This window comes from Leiobunum rupestre, chromosome 6 (assembly GCF_980474605.1).
Source record: "Leiobunum rupestre chromosome 6, qqLeiRupe1.1.hap1, whole genome shotgun sequence".
In the NCBI taxonomy this organism is placed as follows: Eukaryota; Metazoa; Arthropoda; class Arachnida; order Opiliones; family Sclerosomatidae; genus Leiobunum; species Leiobunum rupestre.
The window spans coordinates 7,121,672-7,145,621 of record NC_143389.1 but is presented as its reverse complement, the minus strand read 5'-3'; the positions used below and the strand labels follow the sequence as shown (position 1 = coordinate 7,145,621).

Here is a 23,950-nt window from a genome sequence, read left to right as displayed (position 1 = left end):
ATCAAAATGCAATTGTATCCGATATGAATGATTTTTAACTCAATAGTGTCTTAACAATTTTGATCGCAAAAACCTTGTAGACGCAAACTGATTTGGGCAGCGATGAAACTATTGTATGTGATAAAACTGCTGCGATACCAGATTAATTTAGTTGTTATGTTTTAAAAACCTAAAATAAATAATTTTGGAAAAAGGACAATAGTTCATTAATTTCGAAAAACCCAAATTATCTAGCCAACTACCTTTGTAACATATGTAGGAAGAAAATTACAGTTACAAATATATCGTTCATTATTTAAAAGATGAAATTTTTTAAATACAGTTTCCTTCTTAAAATACAAAATTTACAGTTTTTTAAAAGTTCTGTTTTTGATTAGGTTTTTAAATTACGATGTTGATCTGTTTTTAAAAACTTATATTTTGATCTGTATTTATTTAACACAGCAAAAATTCGGTTGACGTCTCTTTAAAAATACTTTAATTGGAGAGTTTTTCCCGTATTAGTTTTTCTAGTTTAATTACAGGAGCTTCCAACGTAATTGATGTAATAAACGCCAGTCCATAACTAAGCACAACAAATCCAATGTAGTGTATCGCCTGAAACATAAGATTTCAGGGTTAAGAGAAAGCCATTAAATATTTTCCGTATGTGTATCTAAATTAATAATTAAATGAAAATACACTGTACACTTCGCTCATCCTTCCTTAACTGCGATCAAGATTCCCTGACACGGGCACACAATCGATTTAAGAAACTTACCAAAGGTCTAGACACATTGCCTCCTGAAATTCGTAATGAGAAACTAAATGTTGATACACCTACGCTACGCCACGCTGTTAATGACCTTGCGCAATTGTGGTCCATGTGGTCAGGTTACTTGGCACTAGACCCAAAAACGTTTTTTACGTGTGATACCCTACGCAAAACTAGAGGCCATAGTGCCAAAATTATTAAACCGCGGGTGAAAACGAAGATCCACCAATGGCATTTCACATTCAGAACTATTGCCAGATGGAATTCACTCCCTGAGAACGCCCTAAAATGTGAGAGACGCCAGTCATTCCGTCAATGTGTGCGCGATTACTTTCGAGCGATCCCTGATGTATAAACCGTATTATTCTATATATTCTACATTTTTATTATCCTTATATATTATATCATTTGTCAAACTCCTGCAAAACTGCCTATCAGCTCTAAAGCTTAGTGGTTTGTAATATGTTAACTAAATAAATAAATAAATAAATAAATAATCTATTTAAATAAAATCCTCAACGATTTTATTGAGAACGTTAATTATTAAAAAAATGTGTTGTATTCGATATAAATAAAATACCAAAAGTGACAGTTACCAAAACTGCTAAAGATTTAATAAATGATGCTGTCGAGATAGATAACATATAAGATAAGAATAGGAGGGACCAGCGGTTCCTAAAAGGTGTTCCTGCACGGAAGGGTCATAAATCTATGTATTTGTACCCCGCTGTTCCACATTAGCACTACGGCGGCCTACGAGACTAAACAGGCCGGGACAGAAAATACGCCTGCGAAACAACGTTCGGCCAGCGAGACAGCCATCATGACTGCCTAACATATAGCAAACAAACGCCCTCATCATGGCCCACCAGAAGGAGACACCGTGGGCTGCCTGAGACCCTCGCTCACTTAACTGTGGACTAGAGTGACTTATTCTTCCACCGCAAACAACTACTAGCCTCCTTAGTAGTTCATAGAATGCCGAGTCCGGAACACCCCTGAGGTTCCAGTGACCCAGCGCCACGAGCACAGGACGCCCCAAAGACTCCAGTGACCCAGTAAACAGGGTGTGGATCGCCCCCCATGAGCCCTGCAACCCAGAACGCCAGGTGTGGAGCCCCCCAAGGACCCCAGTGACCGCATTCAATCACTAGATAGGGACCGTGGGAACCGTGGAAGGGTCATGTTGTCAGAATTTATAGCCCGGTGTACCGGTAAGAAAAGAACCAAACCACCGGAGGCCTATCATCAGAATGCCCTACGCCAGCGTCCACAAGCCCGGACAACCCAGCAGAAGGTGCAACAATGGGATGACCAGCCCCCACTTCGCACACAGCAGTGGGATAGAGAACGGATGCTCTAGCAACTCCGGCCGACACCCTACCTAGGAAGGCAGGGAGCCAAGCCCATTGGAAAGAGCTCCTAAAGGGGAACGGCGGGCACACAGCAGCCCGCATAACCCGGCACAGCTGGCACCGGAGATCCCGGTGTGAGTCCAAAAGGCCGGGAGATGGGTCCACCGTGCCCTCATACGGAGGCCCGCAGCCCCACAGCAGGCTACCCAATCCGCCGAGGCGGCCAGTTTGCCCGGCCCCTCTCCATTAGCCTGGGCCGAAGCCCAGTATCCAGCCCACACCTGACCGAAGTCGGAGGTTGGAGATAGGACCCTTTGGACGGAGCTAACATCTCCCGTTGCGCCACCGCCCGTACGGGTTACAAGAGCCGGACCCCGACTCCCCGGTAAAGCCACCAGTGATTGCACACTCCGACCCCTTGTCCACGGGGGTTCCGAGAATTCGAAGCGCGGCCATCTTTCTCCGTGTCAAAAGTATTTTAAGATAAGTAAAAAATTAATTGGTTTTCCGCCAGAATAAGGTACATAATTTAGGGTTCCTTAGAAAAAAAAATGGGAACCGCTGGGATAGAAATTCACTTTATAGTTCATTCTTTCATGTTTTGAACTTGAATGTAGATACATGGCGGTAACGTTTCGAGTGGCTTAAAATCAAGAAGCACACTAACCTTCTCTAGTGCCACCTTAGTTCTCAAACCTCACACACGGCGACACTTTTTCTAATTATTAAATTTATTATCTCCTCAATGTATTTCAAACTCTCTTCCCCTTCAAACTTTTACTTCGCGAGTAACAATCATTTCAAAACGCTTTCATTGTCACACTTTTGATAATAATTATTTGCCGCCTAAGGAAAATGACTTGATCCAATTCCCAATTTCAATCCAACTAAGAGCCAAACCCATCCAGTTTAAATCCAAAATCCATTGGATTAAATAATGTTGATCAGTTGGAATAATGTTGATTTTCATACATTCTAACGAGAACAAATTTAAATATAACACATTTGAGTCACAGTCGAGTTTCGATTTGCTCAATTTTAAATATAAATTTGGAATCAAATATCATCCACCAATTTCGTAATAATCAACAGTATCAACATGTAATACAATTACTTACCAATACTACGTTTGACATATAAATCGGAGCTCTTAATGATTGATAGTAAAAGTATATGACAAGAGGATGCGTCAAGTAAGCGCAATAGGTGAGCCGACTCAAAGGAAACCATAACTTCCATGACAAAAACCTGTCTATGATGCCTGCGCGAAAAAGAAATACATGTAAAGTACAGTTTGATTACTTAACGTAAGTTTATAAGTAAATTGATTAGGGGCAAAACAAACATTGAGTGCTTATCCATTAGTGGTTCGATTGCAATGCACATAATGTATGGAGCTAACATACAAGTTTTCGCGGTTATGGAAAAACTTTCTCGATTGATTATCATGACACCTTTTAACACAATGTTATATAAAATTTTTAAAAGTATAACTCAAACAATTTCGGCATCATAAGTAACCATAAACATAATATTTTTAGTGGCTTTCAAATAAATTGAAAATGTCTACAATTGAGATTGTTATAGAAATATGGTAAGATTTCGGATAATTACAAATCGGTCAATTATTTCGGTTCATTGGGTAGTCGAAATAAATACTGATAGCTACTCATAGAGTGATGCAGATTTCACGTCATACCCCAAATAATTTAGACCTTTATCGTGAAAAATATTCATCTAAAAACACAGTTTTACGCCTTGGCACGGATCTTTCCACGAGCTCATTCTCACGAGAAGTCAAAGAGCAGGCATTAGGCCTAACAATTTAATCTAAAGCTCAGAAACGTTTTCTTGTCATCCTACGAAAGGGCTGTTCACTGATGACGTATTGCAATAAATTAATTTTTCACATCCCTTCCCCTTGCAACGGTTAGTAAAATTTAAAGGGCCCTACCCCTATACACGCGGAAGCCTTCCATTGTATTTTAAGTATTTTGAGATATTGGCCAATGAAACCAGAAAAGAAAGTTGATATTAGGAAACTACTTTTCCTATGTTCTTTTAAGAAAATATGTATTTATTCTTAAGGATAATGACTTTGCAGATACGATTCATGGACATGATGGTCTAATTTGTCCCCAGCACGAGAGGGGGAAAGGGGAAACTTCATAGGCGTGCACATTAATCAGAAGACGACAGTTTTAATGAAATGGGCTGATTTGATTTGGGGGGTGGGACAACGCAAAAAATCGCTACATCCTACCTATAAATAAAAACATTCTTGGTGTTTTATAATAGACAATGGGGCTGAAGGTTCCATGGTCAATGTCTATATCTTTTATCTTAGTAATATTCGATCAACAAGCAAAGCACTAATGATATCAATTGGTTTACCTCCGTTTCCAGTTAAACATGCTAGAATAACCCAGGCGACCGCTAGAGACCATGCTGATCTGGATAAAGCTGTGTAAAACGCGTTCATGGCTATTGTTAAATTTGCATTGTAAAGTCCATACACGTCAACCAGAGCCAGTGCAATTGCCCCACACCAACACACTATTACTGTAATCTGAAATAATGGTTTTTTATTTAACAGTATTGTTTGATTGCAAAAATAAGGGTAATTAAACTAATTATTTATTTTGCACGAAGTGGTGGTAGCCTCAATCTTTCGTATGATGCACTACCCTGATTTTAACCTTTTCTATTATGCACTCCCCTATACTTAACCTTTCATAAGGAACATGTGTATCAATCCTTAACCTTTACTTTTTTATCAAACATTTACCTCCATACTTAACCATAATAATTGTAACAGTGTTTGTAGCTGTTGGCATTGTAACCTGGCCACCTGATATAAGAACATTTAAAGTCGCTAGCTTACTTGGGCCTATGAAGTGTCTTTTTAAATAATTATTATTATCATTATTTTTAAACCCTTATCTAGGAATATGAATTAAAAGACTAAAATTTTAGGTAGTTGATTTGACTAAGCCGTTAATGATCAGACCCAGATAAAATGTATCTTACGGGTGCCAAAATCCTTCGAGAGTTTCCTAAATAAATAAAAACAAAAGCGGTAAGACTTCCGATCAGGTAAGGTCCAATTCTTGTCCACGGTTTTTCATAAATTTCGTCGAATATAGCTCCTTGTCTAAAAAATCAAAAAGGAGCTTAAATATTTTCTTGAAATACATAACACTAAACAAAAAATTGACCACATAATCATTCGGGGTTTTGAGACAATTAGCATGTATAATTTTGATTTTAACTGGAAACAAGACACATTCAGTTGCAATTAGATTCTGTTTTGATCAAGTAGAAATAAAGTTGAATTGCATACATTGTAAATGGATAATATACAAAACATTTGTTTTTCAAAAAATTCCAAAATTTGGAATTCAACCCGTTAAACGAAATAATTTTGGAATCTAATTCGATCCATTATTTTCGTAAGGATTGGTACTGAGATGGCTGAATTGGGGAAGCGACTCGAATATCCCTCAAAACCTTTGAAATGTTCGTCTGTGGCATGATGGGACCAGGAATCCATAACGCTACTTATAGTAGCGTTATGGATTCCTGATGGGACATAATTACTCATCCATCGCAACTTGAGCATCTGTGCCTTCTCCGATATCATTGAGCAGTATTGGAAAGTTTTTCACTTTAACAAGTACCCCTGTGTAAATCCAGCAAATTAGAAGAAGAACTGCAATAATCGAAAATCCAATCCCTCGTTTTAGGCTTTTAGAGCTAGAAAATCATTTATCGGTATTAAGATCTAGTTTGATTTGCTATCGTTATTTAAGTGAAACACTGCGAAAATGGAGTTGTCTGATATTTTGGAATCCATTTTGTAGGCACTTAAATCATGATACGTTTGTTAGTTTGAACAACAACATGCACTATAGGTTACAGGTGGATTGAGTATTTTTATTAATTTCTTAATCATTTTGTTCAAAAATCCTAAATATGGTAGCGAAATAATAAAACCCAAAATATTAGGGAATTTTCTAGAAACCTTTGGGTGAAACTGCTCTGAAATAGAAGGTAGAAGTATCGTTTATTTCGTTAAATAGATATTAGACTTAATAATTTTTTATCAAATATTTTATTTAAGCATTTCAATGGTGAACTTACATGGTTTTGATATGTATGCCCTTAAAATAAAATTATTTAATGTTCCCAATCACTCTTTCGACACTATATCATTTAAATTTACATTCTTTACGAAGGAAATGGTAAATATTTAAAAGTTGAGATTTTAGTAGGGTACTAACTTGCCTAACAAGGAAATACAGAGTGTAGGTGTGGGTGCGCATACCCTTTCTAGTGTGAGACACCAGAACAAACTAAGGCTTTCACCTTAACAAAAATTGCTCACCTTTTTAAAAAAACTAAAAACAGTGGACTAATTAGAAAAAACTGCATATCGTTTGCCAAATACCAAGACCACGCCATACACTAAAAGCCAAAAAATAAAATAATGTCAATACCAAGTTACTTCAATTGATACCAAAACATAAAATTCTACCATATCAGCAGTGCCAGTGAGATTACTAATGTACAGGAGGTTACGCCACCAGTATTTCGTGCATTGGTTAACTTGCTGAAACGCGTAACTCCAGTAGGGGCCGTCACCAATGAAATTAAACAGAGTCGCATAAACAAACAGAACCGCCATAAAGACAGGTGTTAATCTAATTAATGAAAAAAAAAATTAAAAAGTTAAAGACACGTCCAACAAAATGTCAATTATTATTAATTAATTATGATAATTGCTGTTGGTCGATATCGTAGTTTAACCGAATCTATATCGTTATCGAGTTTTATTTTCAACCAAAAATTTGTTACGTCAAATTTCAAAATTTCCATTTTCTATTGCGTCTTTAGGTAAATCAGTTAAACATTATCTGAAAAAATCGGTATGTGGGCCACGAAACGATTAATCAATAAAATCAACATATCGGTGACCGATACCAATATCATATCGTTTTGTGCTCAACATTACTAATTATATACGTCCCAGGAATAAGATATGTTAACGATTCAGTGTAAATAATAGACCGTTCTATAAAATCATCAGTGAGAACTTTCCTCGTTCAATCATGGTTGCTACGTTACGGGCTCTTCACCAGTTACACACAATATCCCCCCCCCTCAAAATAAAAATTAATAATAATAATAATCAGATCGGCTAATACCCAAGGCACCACCTTAGGCCTAATTCCTCGAGCGACTTATATTGCCTTAAACAGGTGGCTGGGTTACAATGCGTAGGAGGGTGGTGGCAAGCCCTTCATGCCACGCGAGCCAACGGGCTCCCTAAGGGACACTAACTATTACCGTTAGCCTCTACAAGTTTCTATGGATAGGGGAAACCGAAGAACTCGGGGGAAAACCACTTTAACCAGTGGGGAGCAGTGGGAAGAGAACTTGCAAACTCTACGCAGAAGGAGTGGTTTCGAGTTTCCACCCAATGTCAAAATCTGAAATAGAACCAAACTCCTCTTGCTGCGAGGCGAAAGTGCTAACCACTCCTCCACCCCACTCAATTAACAATGATAAGGACCACACCTTCTAAATTACGAAACAAAATGTCTATTTGAAGAACTCCATCAACCTTAAATTATTAAATTTATTTCCAAATGAAGTCTATCCATAACAATGACATATGACGTTACCTTTGGGCGGACCCTCTACCTCCCCTTGGCCTTGTAACACTTACGAGGAGACTACCCGAGGTGATAATCACCGATTTTGTTGAAACTAGGTGGGTATGAAGACCTTATGGTAAAATTAAATTTCACCAAGGGAAAAGTTGCAATGGGCATTAGTTTCGCCATGGCAACCGAAAATGTTTTTGACAACACAGTACGTATATTTTATCTTTGAAAATATCATGGGAATCTGAGCGCTTCTAAGGGTCCCCCCAGTGAAAATTTTCAAAACCAAAAAAATAGATCAAAATTGACAAATGAAATTAATTTTATGATATTTTGATGAATTTTGGTCAATATGATCAAATTTTATCAGAATCGGTAAAAATGGAGAAAAGCGTAATATAAAAATAAAAAGTTGTATTTACCAACTAATCGCCAAATCGACGGTGCTAAATGAATTTTATCAAAATTAATAAAATATAATTTAGTTGTTTGAATTTGATCAAAATTATTAATTTTAATTAGAATTATTATTATTATTTTTTAGAAGTGCTCAGATTCCCATGTCATTTTCAATGGGAAAATATACATACTGTGTTGTCAAAAACATTTTCGGTTGCCATGACAAAACTAATGCCCATTGCAACTTTTCCCTTGGTAAAATTTTTTGTTACCATAAGGTCTACGTACCCACCTATAGTTTCAACAAAATCGGTGATTATCACCTCGGGTAGTCTCCTCGTTAATAAAACTAATTCAGCCTACACTTTCCTTAACTGCGTTAACGCAGTTAAGGAAAGTGTAGTAGCGTAATAGTTATTAATACGAAACTTTAAAAAAAATTGCTAAATTGTTTTAAACAAACTCCTTTATACAGTGCATTAACGAAAGCTCATGCATTGGGTAAATATTCTATTAACAATATTGTTTTATTTTCAAATTCGTTATCTGCACCTAGAGTACCATAGCTATAACCATCACCTTAAAGCTTTAGAAATTAAGGTACCAACTAAATGAGAATGAACGTTAGTTTTATTGGTAAAACCAAAACTTTACCGAATCGCAGTTACTATTGAAATTGAGCTAGTAAAAGTGTCCAATTTATCTAGCAAGATAGGCCTAATAATCTTCTACATGTCATTGTAACGATACTGTAATCGTATCAAACCTCACCTTATATATCTGTGCAAGTAAAAATATCCCAGTTTCTTTAAGTTAAATGTAGAAGAGTCTTTCAGGAAAAGGTACGCGACCAAAAAGCCACTAAAATAAAAAATATATAATTATTAAAATGAACAACGTTTAATTGGTAATAACATTACCTCAACAAGAAAAACGTATCAACTGAAAATGTTGCATTTTCAACGGCTTGAAAAGGCCATGTTTTCAACTGATTAAAAACGTCTAGTAGATTTGCTAAAGAACAAAAATTCGATATCAATGTAATTTTAAGAAAATTAAAATGAAATGTTTAATTAATAACCTTTATAATACAACCAATAATACATTTATTTATATTTAGGGGGAATGACTAGGATTCCACAATTTTTAGCGTGTTTCGTACTCCTACTCATACTATGCTAATCGTCTCCTTCAGATAACTCTCAGACAAATCGATCCGGTATATCATTGATTGCCTAAAACTTCCGGCTTCCGAGGTCGGAGAACACACGTTTCAGGTTCCAGTGTTAAACTACACAATGGTGACCGATGCAAGTCATTCTTCTTGGTAAGTATAAATATATACATTCCGGTTGCAATTAAAAATCATAAACTGATAAAGTATTTAAATACGCTGTTGCTATATGCAAACCTATTTGTCCGATTCCAAAAACGTAGGTGTGTCCGAGGATGACCCAGGTCATACTGATGAACCGAATTCCGTGGATGCAGTTTAACTGACCAGGTCGGTCTGACGTGTCCAAAATAGCTTGTACACTCTTTATTGCCGAGAAACACATAAGAACTTCTCCAACTAAAAAAAAAGTAACTTTTAAAGTTTTAGGTTATAGGAAAATCTGAAGTCAGAATACATTAAAGTCATTTATGAAGTCATGTTTGCTGAGAATATATGTCTACCTCATATTTGATGAAAGAAAAAAAAACACGCTGCTTATTTTACAAAAATAGTTTCGTAATAAAAATTACTTAAAGAGAGGGTAGTTACAATGTAAAAAAACTTAAACAATTAAATACTGAAAATATCGTTTCAATAAGTGCATATTTATTTTGCATCGTTTGACGGTTTATTAAGAGCCGTGATGCAGCGTAAATTAGCTTCCACTTAAATGGGTTGGTTGCATACTCTTTTCGTACGAGAAAAAACTTCTGTAAGGATCATGCACTATTTTACTAATAAGGGATTTTACTGGATCAATCGCTTTGTTACTTAACTATTAAGTAACCCACCAGGAAGGATGATAAAATTAGTTATTTGAAAATATCTCGAACATGCAAAGTTAGATGTTTCACTTTAGGGTGCTAAAAAATTAGTACTTTCGTAAGATAAAAATTAAATTCTTCTAACCAAACAAAGTTTCAGCACTGATCAAACTTTAAAATTACCAAAACATTAAAAATAGCGAACAAAGGACATCGCACTTCTTCTATGGGATTTGGCTTTCGATCGATTTTTTTCAAATTGAAACATGTTGTTGGGCTTGATCAAAGGAGCAAAATGGTCTATTGCCATTTTTCCCTAGCTCCTATAGTTTGTATAGTATCAGCGGTAAAAAGTGGACGAAACTTAATACAGTCTTGATGTTAAAAGAAGTCACGGCCCATCGGTTAGCGCTTTACGCCCGCGCGTCGCTAGTCCGGGCTCACTATCAATAGAGTTTTCTTGCCGAGACTTGGGGTGCTTCCCAAGACAGAGCGCGGACAGAGCGTCGGATTTGGTTTCGTTCTGATCGCACTATGAACAAACTCAGTAAATAAATAATTAAATATTGAGTTTTAACTGTCGTGTGACCGTGACTTTAACCGACTGTGTGACTAAAATCGATAAATAAGTGTTTGATCTGTTGTGGTGTGACTGTTTCTTTCGTATCAGCGAGTGTTGAATGTGGGATTCAACGAAACGGTTAATCATATAAAGAAATACTTTAGAAATCAGAATATATATATCTTTTATTTTATTACTGCTCATAAAATATTGAATAATAAATAATTCCACGTACGAAAATTCATCGAATAATAATTTTCGAGAAAAGAAATAATAAATATTGAAGTAGAGGTGTAAGAATCTTGTTAATAAAACTCTATTGATAGTGAGCCCGGACTAGCGACGCACGAGCGAAGAGCGCTAAACGATGGGACGAAACTTCTTTTAACAAATAGTCACTAACTAAGTTTCGTCCACTTTTGACCGCTGATACTAGACCAACTAATGAAGCTAGGGAAAAATCTCATAAAAAAAAGTGCGATGTCCTTTAGCTAACACGGTCGGTATAGATAAGGTCAAGAACAGATCGAGGCAACAAGAAACAAATACAAGCATTGGGGTTTTCTGGTCAGATCTACTACTTATTTTTCTAAACTAGACAACTATACATTTTGGGGGGCCTTTTCTTGTCTGAAAAAAGAAACCAGTTTTTTTTTCAAATTTAAAGTATAATATTAAAATATATTTAAATGTATTAAATAATTTCAATGTTACACTTTAATATAAATGCTGATTATTGGTTATATTATCTTAAATATAAAGATTAATTATTATTTACATACTAACTATAAAAAATTATTAATTTGAATAATACTATAAAATAGTATATTATAATTATTACGGAGTGTCTATTTTGGCCCGTTTTTCGGGCTAAATTAGCTTGCCGTCAAATGCTTAGCTATTTTAGCCCGAAAAACGGGCCAAAATAGTCTTCACCGCGCGGCGAACATTATTTTGGCCTGTCTCTCAAATCGGGGGAAAATAATGTGTGACTGAGTTACCACTATTTTGGCCTGTTTTTCAGGCTTCGACTTTTTTCCGGCGAAATTAGTCCTGACCGCGCGGCGTACACTATTTTAGCCTGTTTTTCGCGGCAACGAATTTTATGGCTTATTTAATTCTTATAGAGTGGAATCACTATTTTGACCCTGGTAAAACGGCGAAAAACAAAAACAGGCCGTGACTATTCCCCCCCCCCGCTACTTTTTTATTCATAACTGTTTTTTTGTTGCGGGTTATCTACAAAGAACGTCAAACATCTTGTTAAACAACCTAACCTATAGAGCGTGGGTGGTTCTAACACGAGCTGCTAATTTTCCGACAGGTTCGAACCGCTTATGTGGTGAAATCGTTTATCTTTGTTCTTAGCTAATTTATCTCATTTTTAGTTCCACATCGATATATATCGAAGGGGGACTATTGCTATGGTCGGAATGTCGTTAATTAGTTCCACATCGATATATATCGAAGTGGCGTACGCGGGGAGGTGGGGGGATATCAAAATTTTTATTTAGCTCATCCACTTTTCAAGTTAGAACGACCAAATTGTCCACACTTGTTCTCATTTCTCTAGCGAGTAGCACTATTACTCCAGTGGCACACCCGCTAATGAAGGTAAAAGATATGAAGTGAGACCATTTTTAAGGTTTGAAGGCTGTAAAGTGGTGAAATCGTTGTCATCGTCGTCCAAAATCTGCAATATCTCTCATAAAAGTAGGTGGGGTTGGACATGAAATTCATTTCAAAGGCCTGGGTTTACTTCTGCCTGTCACCCTTTAAATTTACTTACATGCGAAGCAAAAATCCTGGTGGTAGGCCAACGTATTCTGCGGTTGGCATGCCACCATTGTACTCGTTCAGCGGGAAGTAAACTTAAAGGGCGACCAGTGCCGACCTTAGGGTTTGCGAGGCCTGGTGCAAAGTCAGCTTGCGACGAATTCCTGGCTACGCCACTGGGGCATATAGACCGATGAAACGCAATACGATCGAAATCGATGTAGTCAATTTACAGTAGTCATGTTTGCGACCTTAATTCATTGCAGATACGTGCAGCCAATTGTAGCTTTATTCCAGACCGATAGTCACAAAGCATCCAAATTTCAGTCAAATTACAGCGTTTTATTTTTACACTCTTAGAAAAAGGCTCCATAAAGGTCGGATTAGATATGCAAAAACTAAATTTCCGAGCTCGCACTCTTCTCTTTCCCAGTGAGTAGTTCGAGCCCGCGCTCGCGCTCTTCTCTTTAAATACAAGAGGGGGAGCCCGCGCTCGCGCTCTTTTAAGGGGAAGAGCTAGAGCTCGTGGTCTGCTCGTAATGAGAAGCGCCCTCTCTCAGAGACCGATAGATTCTGGGAAATTCACATTCCGAAAAAGCACCACGTGATGGGATTCGTGAAGAAAGGCGGGAATCAATTGTTTTAAATTTCACTCTCCTCTCTAAGGGCGGCGTTGAATTTCGCACTCGAGCTCTTCTCTTTTATTCTTAGCGGCTGAGCCCACGCTCGCGCTCTTCTCTTTTCTCCGGAAGAGTGGAGCTCGCGCTCTCGCTCGCGCTCTTTTCTCCCGAAGAGTCGAGCTCGCGCTCGCGCTCTTCTCTTTTATCCGGAAGAGTGGAGCTCGCGCTCTTGCTCGCGCTCTTTTCTCCCGAAGAGTCGAGCTCGCGCTCGCGCTCTTCTCTTTTATCCGGAAGAGTGGAGCTCGCGCTCACGCTCGCGCTCTTTTCTCCCGAAGAGTCGAGCTCGCACCCAAAAATAGCTCTCCGACTCTTTAGAGCCCAGAGTCCGCCGATCTCTGGGTCGGAAAAAGGGTTTTTAAAAATGTCCCTTATTTCGAACCCTTTTTTGTTCTACTTAGATCCCAATTTTAAAGGTTTCATTTGGCATCACCAAGGGTTTTTATCTAGTTCCCTTACGGTTTTATTTAGCACTGTGCCACTGTCAGGGGTTCTACCTGACGCCGTCTTGGGTTTTATTTTACACCCATCACGGTTCCATATAACAACAAAATGAGTTCTTCTTCAAAACCTTCACGGTTCTATTTAGCACTGTCATGGGCTCTTCTTCAAAACTCCATATTTCTATCTAGCACCATCAGGGGTTCTTCGTCAAACCACTGTTGTTCTACCTAACACCATCAGGGACTCAATTTTAAACCTCTCACGGTTTTGTCAAGCGCGTTCAGGGATCCCCCTTCAAACCCCTTCGGCTCTATATACCTATCACCGCTTGGTTTTCGATTTTAAACCCACCACGGTTCTATCAAGCACCGTCAAGGTAATAATATATTAGATATTTGAAATTTTTATTACCACAACTACATATAATATATGTTCACTATAAGTTATAATTTAAAATGTTATTTATAATATAATATTAACGGAATACCCACAATCAATGGTCTACCTAAGATAAAAATGTAGATTTCTAAAGCGGGCAACCATTCCACCGTACCCAATATTACCAACTGGTTAATGACAATTTTATCCATTTGCCTTTTATTATAGTGTCTATATAGAAGATTGCTTTTAAGAAAAATTTCATATTTTAAGTTTTTTCGTGTGTATGCCTTTAGAATTAAGAATTTAGGTCTTTTGGCAAAGATCAACGTAGAGTATCTAATATATAGCGGATATACCTAAGTATTAAATGAATTCAATTAATTAAAAAAGTTTTCCGAACTTAACCGTCGAAAACTCAGTCAGGGTAGATAGTAGAGACGAGTTGAGCCCCCGATTTTGTCGGGCGTTTTCGGCCCGACCCGCGCCGCCCCGAGCCCGTTTCGCGTCGCTTGGGGTAGAAAAAAAATCAGATTTTTATGGATCGGGTCGGGTAGGGTAAAAATAATTTTCTACCACTTTACGGCCTTTAAACCATAAAAATGGTCTCACTTCATATCTTTTACCTTTATTAGCAACTCTAGTGGTGTTCAATGAGCACAAATCCCCCGCCCCCGCCACCTAGTGCGCCACTGGAGCAATTGTAGTACTCGCTAACTTAGAGAAATGAGAACAAATATGGAAAATTAAGGTTTTCTAACTAGAAAAGTGCAAGTTGAAAACCATAAAATTCAATTAAAGGGGCTCCAAAGTTCGGTGGCAAAAAGAGAAAATTGAGCATGCTTTTCATCCCCCCCCCCCCCCAACCGTCACTCGGCCTTGGCAGAGGCGGGCAGAGTCAACCGTAAATTTCGCACTTTACTGACTTTACACACATTTTGCCACCGAACTTTGGAGCCCCTTTAACTCAATACTCCTTTCCCTCCCCCTCCCTCCCGACCGCTAGAAATGAGAACAAGTCTGGCAAATTTGGTCGTTCTAATTTGAAAAGTCGTTGAGCTAAATAAAAATTAAGTTACCCCCCCTCCCCACTTCGATATATATCGATGTGGAACTAATTAACGACATTCTGTCCATAGCAATAGTCCCCCTTCGATATATATCGATGTGGAACTAAAAATGAGATAAATTAGCTAAGAACAAAGATAAACGATTTCACCACATAAGCGGTTCGAACCTGTCGGAAAATTAGCAGCTCGTGTTACGACCACCCACGCTCTATAGGTTAGGTTGTTTAACAAGATGTTTGACGTTCTTTGTAGAAAACCCGCAACAAAAGAACAGTTATGAATAAAAAAGTAGCGGGGGGGGGAAATAGTCACGGCCGCGCGGCGAGCACTATTTTAGCCTGTTTTTGTTTTTCGCCGTTTTACCAGGGTCAAAATAGTGATTCCACTCTATAAGAATTAAATAAGCCATAAAATTCGTTGTCGCGAAAAACAGGCTAAAATAGTGTACGCCGCGCGGTCAGGACTAATTTCGCCTGAAAAAAGTCGAAGCCCGAAAAACAGGCCAAAATAGTGGTAACTCAGTCACACACTATTTTCACCCCATTTGAGGAACAGGCCAAAATAGTGTTCGCCGCGCGGTGAATACTATTTTGGCCCATTTTTCGGGCTAAAATAGCTAAGCATTTGACGGCAAGCCCGAAAAACAGGCCAAAATAGACACGGCCTAATTATTATACATGTATAAACAAATCTTAAAAAGCAATATACTATATTAAGGTGCAATATAATAATTTTTACTATTTATCATAAGTGGATCATTCTCTCTAAGTATACAAAACGCTATGCTACCTATGACGTCGTTGTCGGGGTCGGTCTGGCAGCCCTTTACAACTGCCCTATACTGTGTATCACCTCAACTTCTTACATCTCTTATGGTACGTTTCACGTCTGAAACGTGTCTCGAGCGCCCGAGAGAGAGAAATTTTGGGGGCTGGCTCCTCGAATTTTTACCCCAAAAAACCTATACCATATTTGTTCAAGGTCAGTTTCAGATCCAATGGTAGAGTTTTGTTCAATAAACGCCCCTTTAGTTGCCGTATTGACCACTCGGTGCAGTCGGTGGCGCCTCAGCCGAAATATTTTCAAATTTTTTCTCTCTGGAGTTTGCTCTCTATAAAAGCTCTGACGTCACGAAACCCAGACTAAGATACCCGACCGAGACCCGGAATTTGTATACTTAGAGAGAATGATCCACTTATGGTATTATTGATCCACATATGGCGTTTACGACATATTGCCCAAATAAACTCCACCAACAAAATTTGAAAAGAGTGCGCCGTGGAAACGTGTAGATATCGGTTTGATTGTTCTCAGTTGCTTCGATCCGAACCCAAAATATAACAAACCATAGAATCATACATAAACCTAATATAGGGTAAAGGATTATAAATATTAACAAATTACCCATATTTGATTTTGATGACATATCCGGAACGAGTGTAGTTTGGTCGTCGTCATTAATGGAATTATCAGCGATTCCGTTAGTAAAATTGTCTTCGGCAGAAGCATCGACTTTAATTGATTCCGATTCTTCAACCGGTACGTCGATCACAATTAGAGACTTTTTGGATTTTGCGAATCTTCCGTAAAGGTCAAAGAGTGTACCAGCTGCGGTTAATCCAAACACAATAACCAGAAAAACGCTATAGGATTAATAGTTGTTTTAATATTTTGAACTAATAAATTAAACCAAAACTATATGAAATGATAAGCTAAAACATTGAAAAGGCCTTTGTTGCACAACAATGTTTAACAATTTAGACTAACAATTGTAAGTGTTATCAGAGGAGGTCTTCGTCATTATGCCCTACGCCAGCGTCCACAGTCAGGACAGGTGACAAAAAATGCCATGGTAGCAAGATGAACCTACTACTGACGGTCTCACCTTAAACGCAAGCCGTTCAACCCATCAAAAGGCGCAGCAATAGGTTGAACCACTTCGCGCACAGCTGTGGTAATAAGAGCGGATGCTCTAGCATCTACAGCCGACACTTAAACTTTATGGGTAGAGTAGCTAGCCCTTAAGAAAAGGCTCCTAAAGAGGAACGACGGGCACACTGGAACCCAGTGTAACCTGGCACAATCGACACCGGAGAAGTTGATGGGCTCCAAAAGGCCGGGAAAAAGGTTCACAGCGCCTCATACGGAGACCTGCCGCCCCACAGGAGGCGGCCAGTATGCCCGGACCCTCTATGTTAGCCTGAGCCGAAGTCCAGTTTCCAGCCCATACCTGACCCAAGTCAGAGGTGGAGATAGGACCATTTGATGATGTGCAGCTAACATCTCCTAAAGCGCCACCGCCCTTTGGGGTTACAAAAGCCGGAACCCGACTCCCCGGTAAAGCCACTAGTTATTGCACTTTGGGACCCATTAATTGACAGTGTGGATGGACAGTCTGACACTCCTGTACAATCCTAGGTTGTCTATCTCTTTGTTAAATTGGATCAGTAAAAGTTTATTATGATTAAAGTAATTGTTAGTATTATTATAGCATCTGTGCAGGTGAAGAATATCTTTCGTCAATTAAAAAAACCAAACTTATATTCAAAGTGCATTTTGAATGTCTTCGGCCTTAAAATATTATTAGGGCTGTGAGATGATTTTGAATCAATAACAATGAATAACCGTTACTAATTACGCTTATTACATGTATGTGCAAGTGTGGATGTACAGGAGTGTCTTCCCCTTAGCAGGAGAAAAGGGGAAAGAATACAAAGCAAAACGCGAAGGGCCGTTGTTTTTCTTCCGGAAATCGCGAGGCGAAGAGTGTACTTTCCAAATATTATCTCTTAATCTGAAACCATTTTAGTAGTAACTTAACTTGACTTATCCTTAACCTAATCCTAAATTGAAAACCACACCTCTAGTTTAATTTTACAAAATTTTATCTAAAATAGTCAACGTTAGCACTTACACACATCCAATTGCTGCTGAATTCAGAGGCACATTTTCTGGTAAACAATTGAAGGTTACATTGGGTAGTTTGGCGAAGTACTTTTCTAACGGTGAAACTCTCCCTAAATAAAGAAAAAATATTGGAACTTAACTAATATAATTAACTGAATTTTTGGGATCAAGAGTCTTTCTCACAGACTAGGTTTACTGTAAGTGTCTAAAATGCAAACGACCATATTCAATGAAGTAAGATAACATGACATATTCTAAGAACTATGCGATGGTAATGCCAAATGATAATACCCAATATTCAAAGTACGTGAAAGCATTTTTCATATAACCTAATATTAAAATAAAATTACTAGAACTAAAAAAAAAACACAGAAACGATTAAAATTCAGAAATATTATTTATAAAATGACAAATCATCATTTGTTTTATCGGCTATCACGAAGTATCGAAAGGAAGGAGTTACCGGAAATTCAGGCCGAATATTCAAATCCTCCTTCGACATTAATATAAACCATACGCCTTTTGGCTCGTAATTGTACGAAAACGATTTAGTCTTCGCCTCTACTACTACTCAGAGCAGAAGTCAATCAAATAGTGATACTTAATTTTTGGGAAACAAATAGAGAACTAGAAGCCTCAAGTATTTTAAGTTTACAATTACATATTGGGTTTGCACAGTTTCTTTAAATTCAAATTCCCTGACTGTTGAAGGTCTTCCTTGCCTGTTTATAGAATTTTACCCTGACTTTTTAAGCCGAAATTAAAAATAAAATACTAATAATTTAGCAAAATGTGTTTCATTTCAACCAAAATTTACTGCCCGTTCCCCGACGGTTTTACTAATTCTTCATATTCCTCGACTTTTAGACTTATTTTAAAATTCCCTGACTTTTTCAGGTATAGTGGCTACCTCACATATAACTTAATTTTTTTAATTAATTTTAACCTTATTTAAGGACACTTACATTATTTTACTTTATAGCTATTATGGTAAATATAAAGCAAACAAGAAAAGCGGATTACTCGAGTTGGGCTTAAATTTTGTTCTCGTCTACCGATTATGTAAAATAATTACTGATAAGTTTGGAAAGTGATGAAAAATCCCCGTTCAGCTCATTTGTTCCACAACTTTTGGGCACACAAATTCCTGCGGTGATTGATGTCAGTCCCTTAAAGTGAAATGTGGATTGTGATCAGTGAAAGTTCGTCTAGACGGTAAAGCGTAACTTACATTTCCTATTCCCAAACTCATGAGGCAGTATCGACCTTGTAGTCCATTCGGAAACAATTTGGTTTTGGGTGACACGAAACTCTGACATTCGTCGTAGTCGCCGGGCCAAAAAAGGTCACCCTTTAATATTCCACTTGGTATTTTTCCAAACGAATCAAATACTGAAACGAGAGTTTTCGTTTATAAGTAATAACCTAATCAGGGAAAAAAGGCTTAGTGCGAAATACATTCAACCATAGAGTTATATAAATCTCAAATTGGAGATTTTGAGATTCCCTGTTTGGACCATGACCTTTTTTTTCTAAAAAAATTTTTGTAAATGTTTTACATTTGCTACCAAAGTAAAAGATATTATTACAGTTTTTTTGTCTTTCATAAAATGAAGGTTACATTAATTTAAAAATTCCTGACATATCCCTTACGCGTAGATTTACTTTTTTAGATTGTATTGCGACCGCCCTGTTATAGAAGAACACGTATACACGGATTGTGTTGACGTTCAAACTTTCGGGATCTCACTTTAGAATTAATATCCCAGACGATGGTTTACCAAAAGAATTTTGAATACACACGTATTTAACTAAACATTCGAATTTCCCAGAAAAAAATTATTGTTGCAGTTTGCGTTGGTGAAATTTTTATACTGCACTATACCACTTTACCAACGAAATTTATGGCACATAGTTTGGTATACTGACGTCAATCTGCCAGAACGAAAATTGGAAAAGTTCATTTTTGGCTACGGTAGAGTACGCGAAGGTAGAAAAAGAATGTTGGACTAAACTAAAGAAACATAAGTTTAACTGTTATATCCCATTTCTACTAAGAAAATGACGAAGGGAGAATTAATAAATAAATAAATAAAAACCTTGATTCTCATTAAGGCAAAGATTTATATAAATATGGAGTGCGTGTGGTATATTGACGAGAATTTTGATGGCAAATATAACAAATCTTTGTATGATCGGAGTGCCTTGATTTTTTAAATAAAAGTAGACAGCAATTTTAAATACACAATTAAATATAACGAGATAAAAATAATTTTAAACCACCTTTGTACAATAATTGTTTTTTATTTACATTCGTAGCGAATTTAAATAAAAAAATTATTGTACAAAGGTTGTTTTATGTACAAGACTGTCTCCATCACTTATAAATATAACCAATTTATATCTATTTAAAATCATATTAATTTTTCCGTATTTCTTTTAAATTATAATTTTCAACGCGGCACATTTAATTGTTGCTAAAATTTATAAAACTTTAATTATCGCCTATAAATATTTCGAAACATTCTTACGGTTGAAAGTCCAATTTTGTGTAATTGAAAGTGTCAGATCGAAAAGATTCGTGTTGCACTGGTTGAGCAGTTTCGTTCCATAATTAAACTTTTGGTACGAGTGCCTTTGGTTATTCCTCGTATGAGACAGTATCCACCCCACCTCAGGAATCTTCAAAACCAATTCCTTGAGCCCTTCATCTTTGCTCAGCATAACTTCGGATATGTACGATGGCACAACATTTTCTTCATCGAGATCTATGACATAGTCGGTTTCATTGTCGGCAGTTGATGAAGAAAAAGTACACGCAAAGATGAAAACCAAAGCAAAGATAGATTTAACAAACACGTTTCCAATAGACATGATTTCACTACAAAAGAAAAATATCATTAATAATAAATGAATTGGAAAGGTTGTATCGTGTTTTTATATTGATGCATTTATGTAATTATTTTAACCAAATTGCTTAAATAAAAATATTGGTTTCGTGGATCCGTTCACGAATTACCTCAATGAGTTTGAAAATTCTCTATATTTTAGTATTAGAACAAACGGCGATTTTTCATTCGTATCAATATTTTCCGAGTTAGTTATGGGTTGTGGCTAGTATTTAAATATATCAATAAATTATCAGGTTTCAAACTGCTTTGTTTATAATCTCAACATGGGTCGCATAGACTCTCTTTAAACGATACAATAGAAAGTGGCTTTAAAGTAAAAATACACATAGCAGTTGGAAACCAGGTTTTTTAATTACATATTATACACTTCAGGTTAGTTGATTTTAGATTAAGTAGCCACAACCCATAACTAACTCGCAAAATATTGATGAAGATTAAAAAATCACCGTTGGTTCTATGGCCAAAATATAGGGAATTTTCAAACTAATTGAGCTACCTCTAAACTTTGCTCAATTTATCCGAGATTTCTTACAAAGTATGTTTCAAACCAATTTAGTAGGTCAGACTTCAACATTTCAGAAATAAATAAAATAACGAAAACCCTCTCCTCTGTAATATTTGGTAGTGTTTGTACGAGACTCATCCCCCCTTACTGAGTTACATAATTTGTGGACAGCCCCAATAGCGAGGGGTTACTCAAATGTTACGTATAAAACGTCATATTTACAAGGGAAACCAAATAATCAAAACGATTTACAGACTTGTTGAACTCATTTACAATAGTTTTATTAGTTCTCTATAGGAAAAACAATAAATAAATGGGCTAGTTAAAATTTAATAATTTTAAGGGGAATGGAACTATTATCACATCAATTGTTACTCTTCGTTACGAAAGTTGGTTTTTAGCTTTACAAACCATATGGTAAAATTGTAATAACAAATTCGGTTTAGATTAATCTAAATATTTTATTAGATGCTATTAAATAAAAATACGCAATTAATAGATTTATTAATCGTATTATTTATAAAATTTTCATAATTTTCCATTACTTTTGGTGTAATGTACACATTAACACCACACGTCTAGTATAGTTTTAAACATTTTATAAATTTTTTACTCGGGTGTCCCGCTTTATTACAATTTGATAAAATGGAAAATTGGTTTTCCTTAAGCTCATGGAGGCAGCGGTTATTTCCTAAAAGTATTTGAACGTATAATACTTACATTATAACAAGTATTAAATATTTAACTATGATAATTTAATTTTTGAAGAGAAGCCATACAAAAATTAAAATAGTTACAAAAGAAGGATAACACGAAAGATTGAAACGAGCAATTTATAGAACGTTGCGACCGAGACATTGTAACACGAGAACTGGCGGTATGAAACGAACTGGTAAAGTAGGCGATAGTAAGATCTGAAATTCGTAGTTTTGATGGAAAGACCACAACAAAAAGTTCAATGTTATTTTCTTTTATCTACGGAATTTAGTAATATTTCATACTATTTTTTAAATGGTCGATTTCATTTTTATAGTGATAGCAAATTACATTTGTAGCATCATAGTAAAGCGTTAACGGAGAAACCCAACAACTTGCTAAAATTAATATATCAAATCGTAATGAAACTAACCAACAAACAAACACGATAAACTTGGAAGCTACATTTATTTTAGACTAGTCCTTGATCGGGACCAGTAAACCCTGATGCATCCAATTATTTAAATATTCCTTATAACCATGCCTTATTTATTTATATAATGATCTCATTAAACCATTTAGATGTTGTCCCAAGGTTTAATTAATCGATTGAGTTTCAGGTGGTATTGAATTCTTTAAATATATCTACGTTCACTGTAAGAAATAGGGGCGGTACACAAATTACGTAACTCAATAACCGGGAGGAGGGTTTCTATAAGGATAGCTAATGTTAAAGGGGGAGGCGTCACATAAAATGTTTATACCGGAAACTAAATTATCAAAAATTTTACTTTTAATTTAATACTTCTTTTTCACATTTATGTGTGATTGGTTTCCAGGGGTCAAATTGTAAATAATTAAGCAAATAAAAAATTAAGAAAATATATAAAAGAGATTAATACATTTTAGGGTTTACAGTGCTATTTTAAATCAGGGGGTAAAGTTACGTTATTTAGGGGGTGGTGATCTTTCCAATTGTTTCTCTTCAGGCAAAAGCAGTGTTAATTAAAATTCGAAGTGGAAGTTAACAAGGAATACAGAAGTCCATATACAGCCAAATCGGTGAATTTTCATTTTCATAGTTTAAATTAACAAATAATAAACTGCTTCCGGGGTCAGTCATTTTGGATAAAGAGCTTTCCCGTACAAGTGAGTGGTTTTTAAGTAGTAAAACTTCCTTATGATATTTTATTGAAACTAATCATTAAAAATATTGGTCGATCGTTGTTTTTAATACATATTTTTCAAATAATTATTTACGGAACTGGTTATGAGAAAGGTACCAGATGTTGCTTGTCATTTGATATAATTTTTTATCCAAATAATTAATGTCTGATTGAAAACACATTAATAAAAATAATTATTTGCATAACTACGATATATTTCCAAGTTCCTTCGTTCTTGACATTTACTAAAACAATTACCTTTACAACAATTAAGCCTTGGAATGTCAATAGAAAAACCGATGTTCTACGTTGGCATTATTAATCAGATGTATTAAATAAACCTGATGCCATAATATTGTGGTATATTAAAAAGGAAGAGACTTACATTTGGAACAACACTTTATGAAAATACTCGCAATTCTTTCCGTAAATGAGCTTAAAGCTACAGCGAAGAACAAAGAATTATTTTTCCATAATTGGTACTAAAAATAACGAGAAGATAAAGCGTTTATCTGCGAGTTTTATTACTTTAAGATAAAACGCGTCAATGCAGGCGAAACGAGGAAAGTTTGTACGAAGTGTAGATGCTCTGCGGCCACTCTTAAACGCTTCAAGGCTTCTGTCTCCCTACAATTCGCGCTTACATTTTCTATTGCAATCGCAGCACGAGGAGAGCCGTTTTTATCGTTTTAGGTTAACT

General features: G+C 36.5%; 1 protein-coding gene across 1 annotated transcript; it reads right to left on the bottom strand.

The window, feature by feature from the left end:
* Nucleotides 1–330: 330 nt before the first annotated feature.
* Nucleotides 331–23,687, bottom strand: LOC149939200 (nose resistant to fluoxetine protein 6-like). The gene is made up of 16 exons (XM_090178008.1): nt 23,636–23,687; nt 20,503–20,852; nt 19,203–19,363; nt 19,047–19,140; nt 17,979–18,081; nt 16,469–16,707; nt 9,589–9,750; nt 9,098–9,191; nt 8,949–9,038; nt 6,647–6,812; nt 6,497–6,576; nt 5,710–5,865; nt 5,140–5,263; nt 4,504–4,678; nt 3,228–3,370; nt 331–597 (listed from the first exon to the last, which is right to left on the bottom strand). Exons 2-16 carry the CDS (start codon nt 20,843–20,845, stop codon nt 478–480), a joined length of 2,250 nt encoding a protein of 749 aa, XP_090034134.1. The 5' UTR covers nt 20,846–20,852; nt 23,636–23,687; the 3' UTR covers nt 331–477.
* Nucleotides 23,688–23,950: the final 263 nt, after the last annotated feature.

Excerpts from the sequence above, each read along its gene's own strand:
- LOC149939200 (XM_090178008.1), bottom strand. The coding sequence starts at position 20,845 with ATGTCTATTGGAAACGTGTTTGTTAAATCTATCTTTGCTTTGGTTTTC. Across the intron at positions 16,708-17,978 it reads TCAGCAGCAATTGGATGTGT|CGTTTTTCTGGTTATTGTGT; the intron begins GTAAGTGCTAAC and ends TTAATCCTATAG. Across the intron at positions 5,264-5,709 it reads GCTCAAGTTGCGATGGATGA|ACAAGGAGCTATATTCGACG; the intron begins GTAATTATGTCC and ends TTGATTTTTTAG.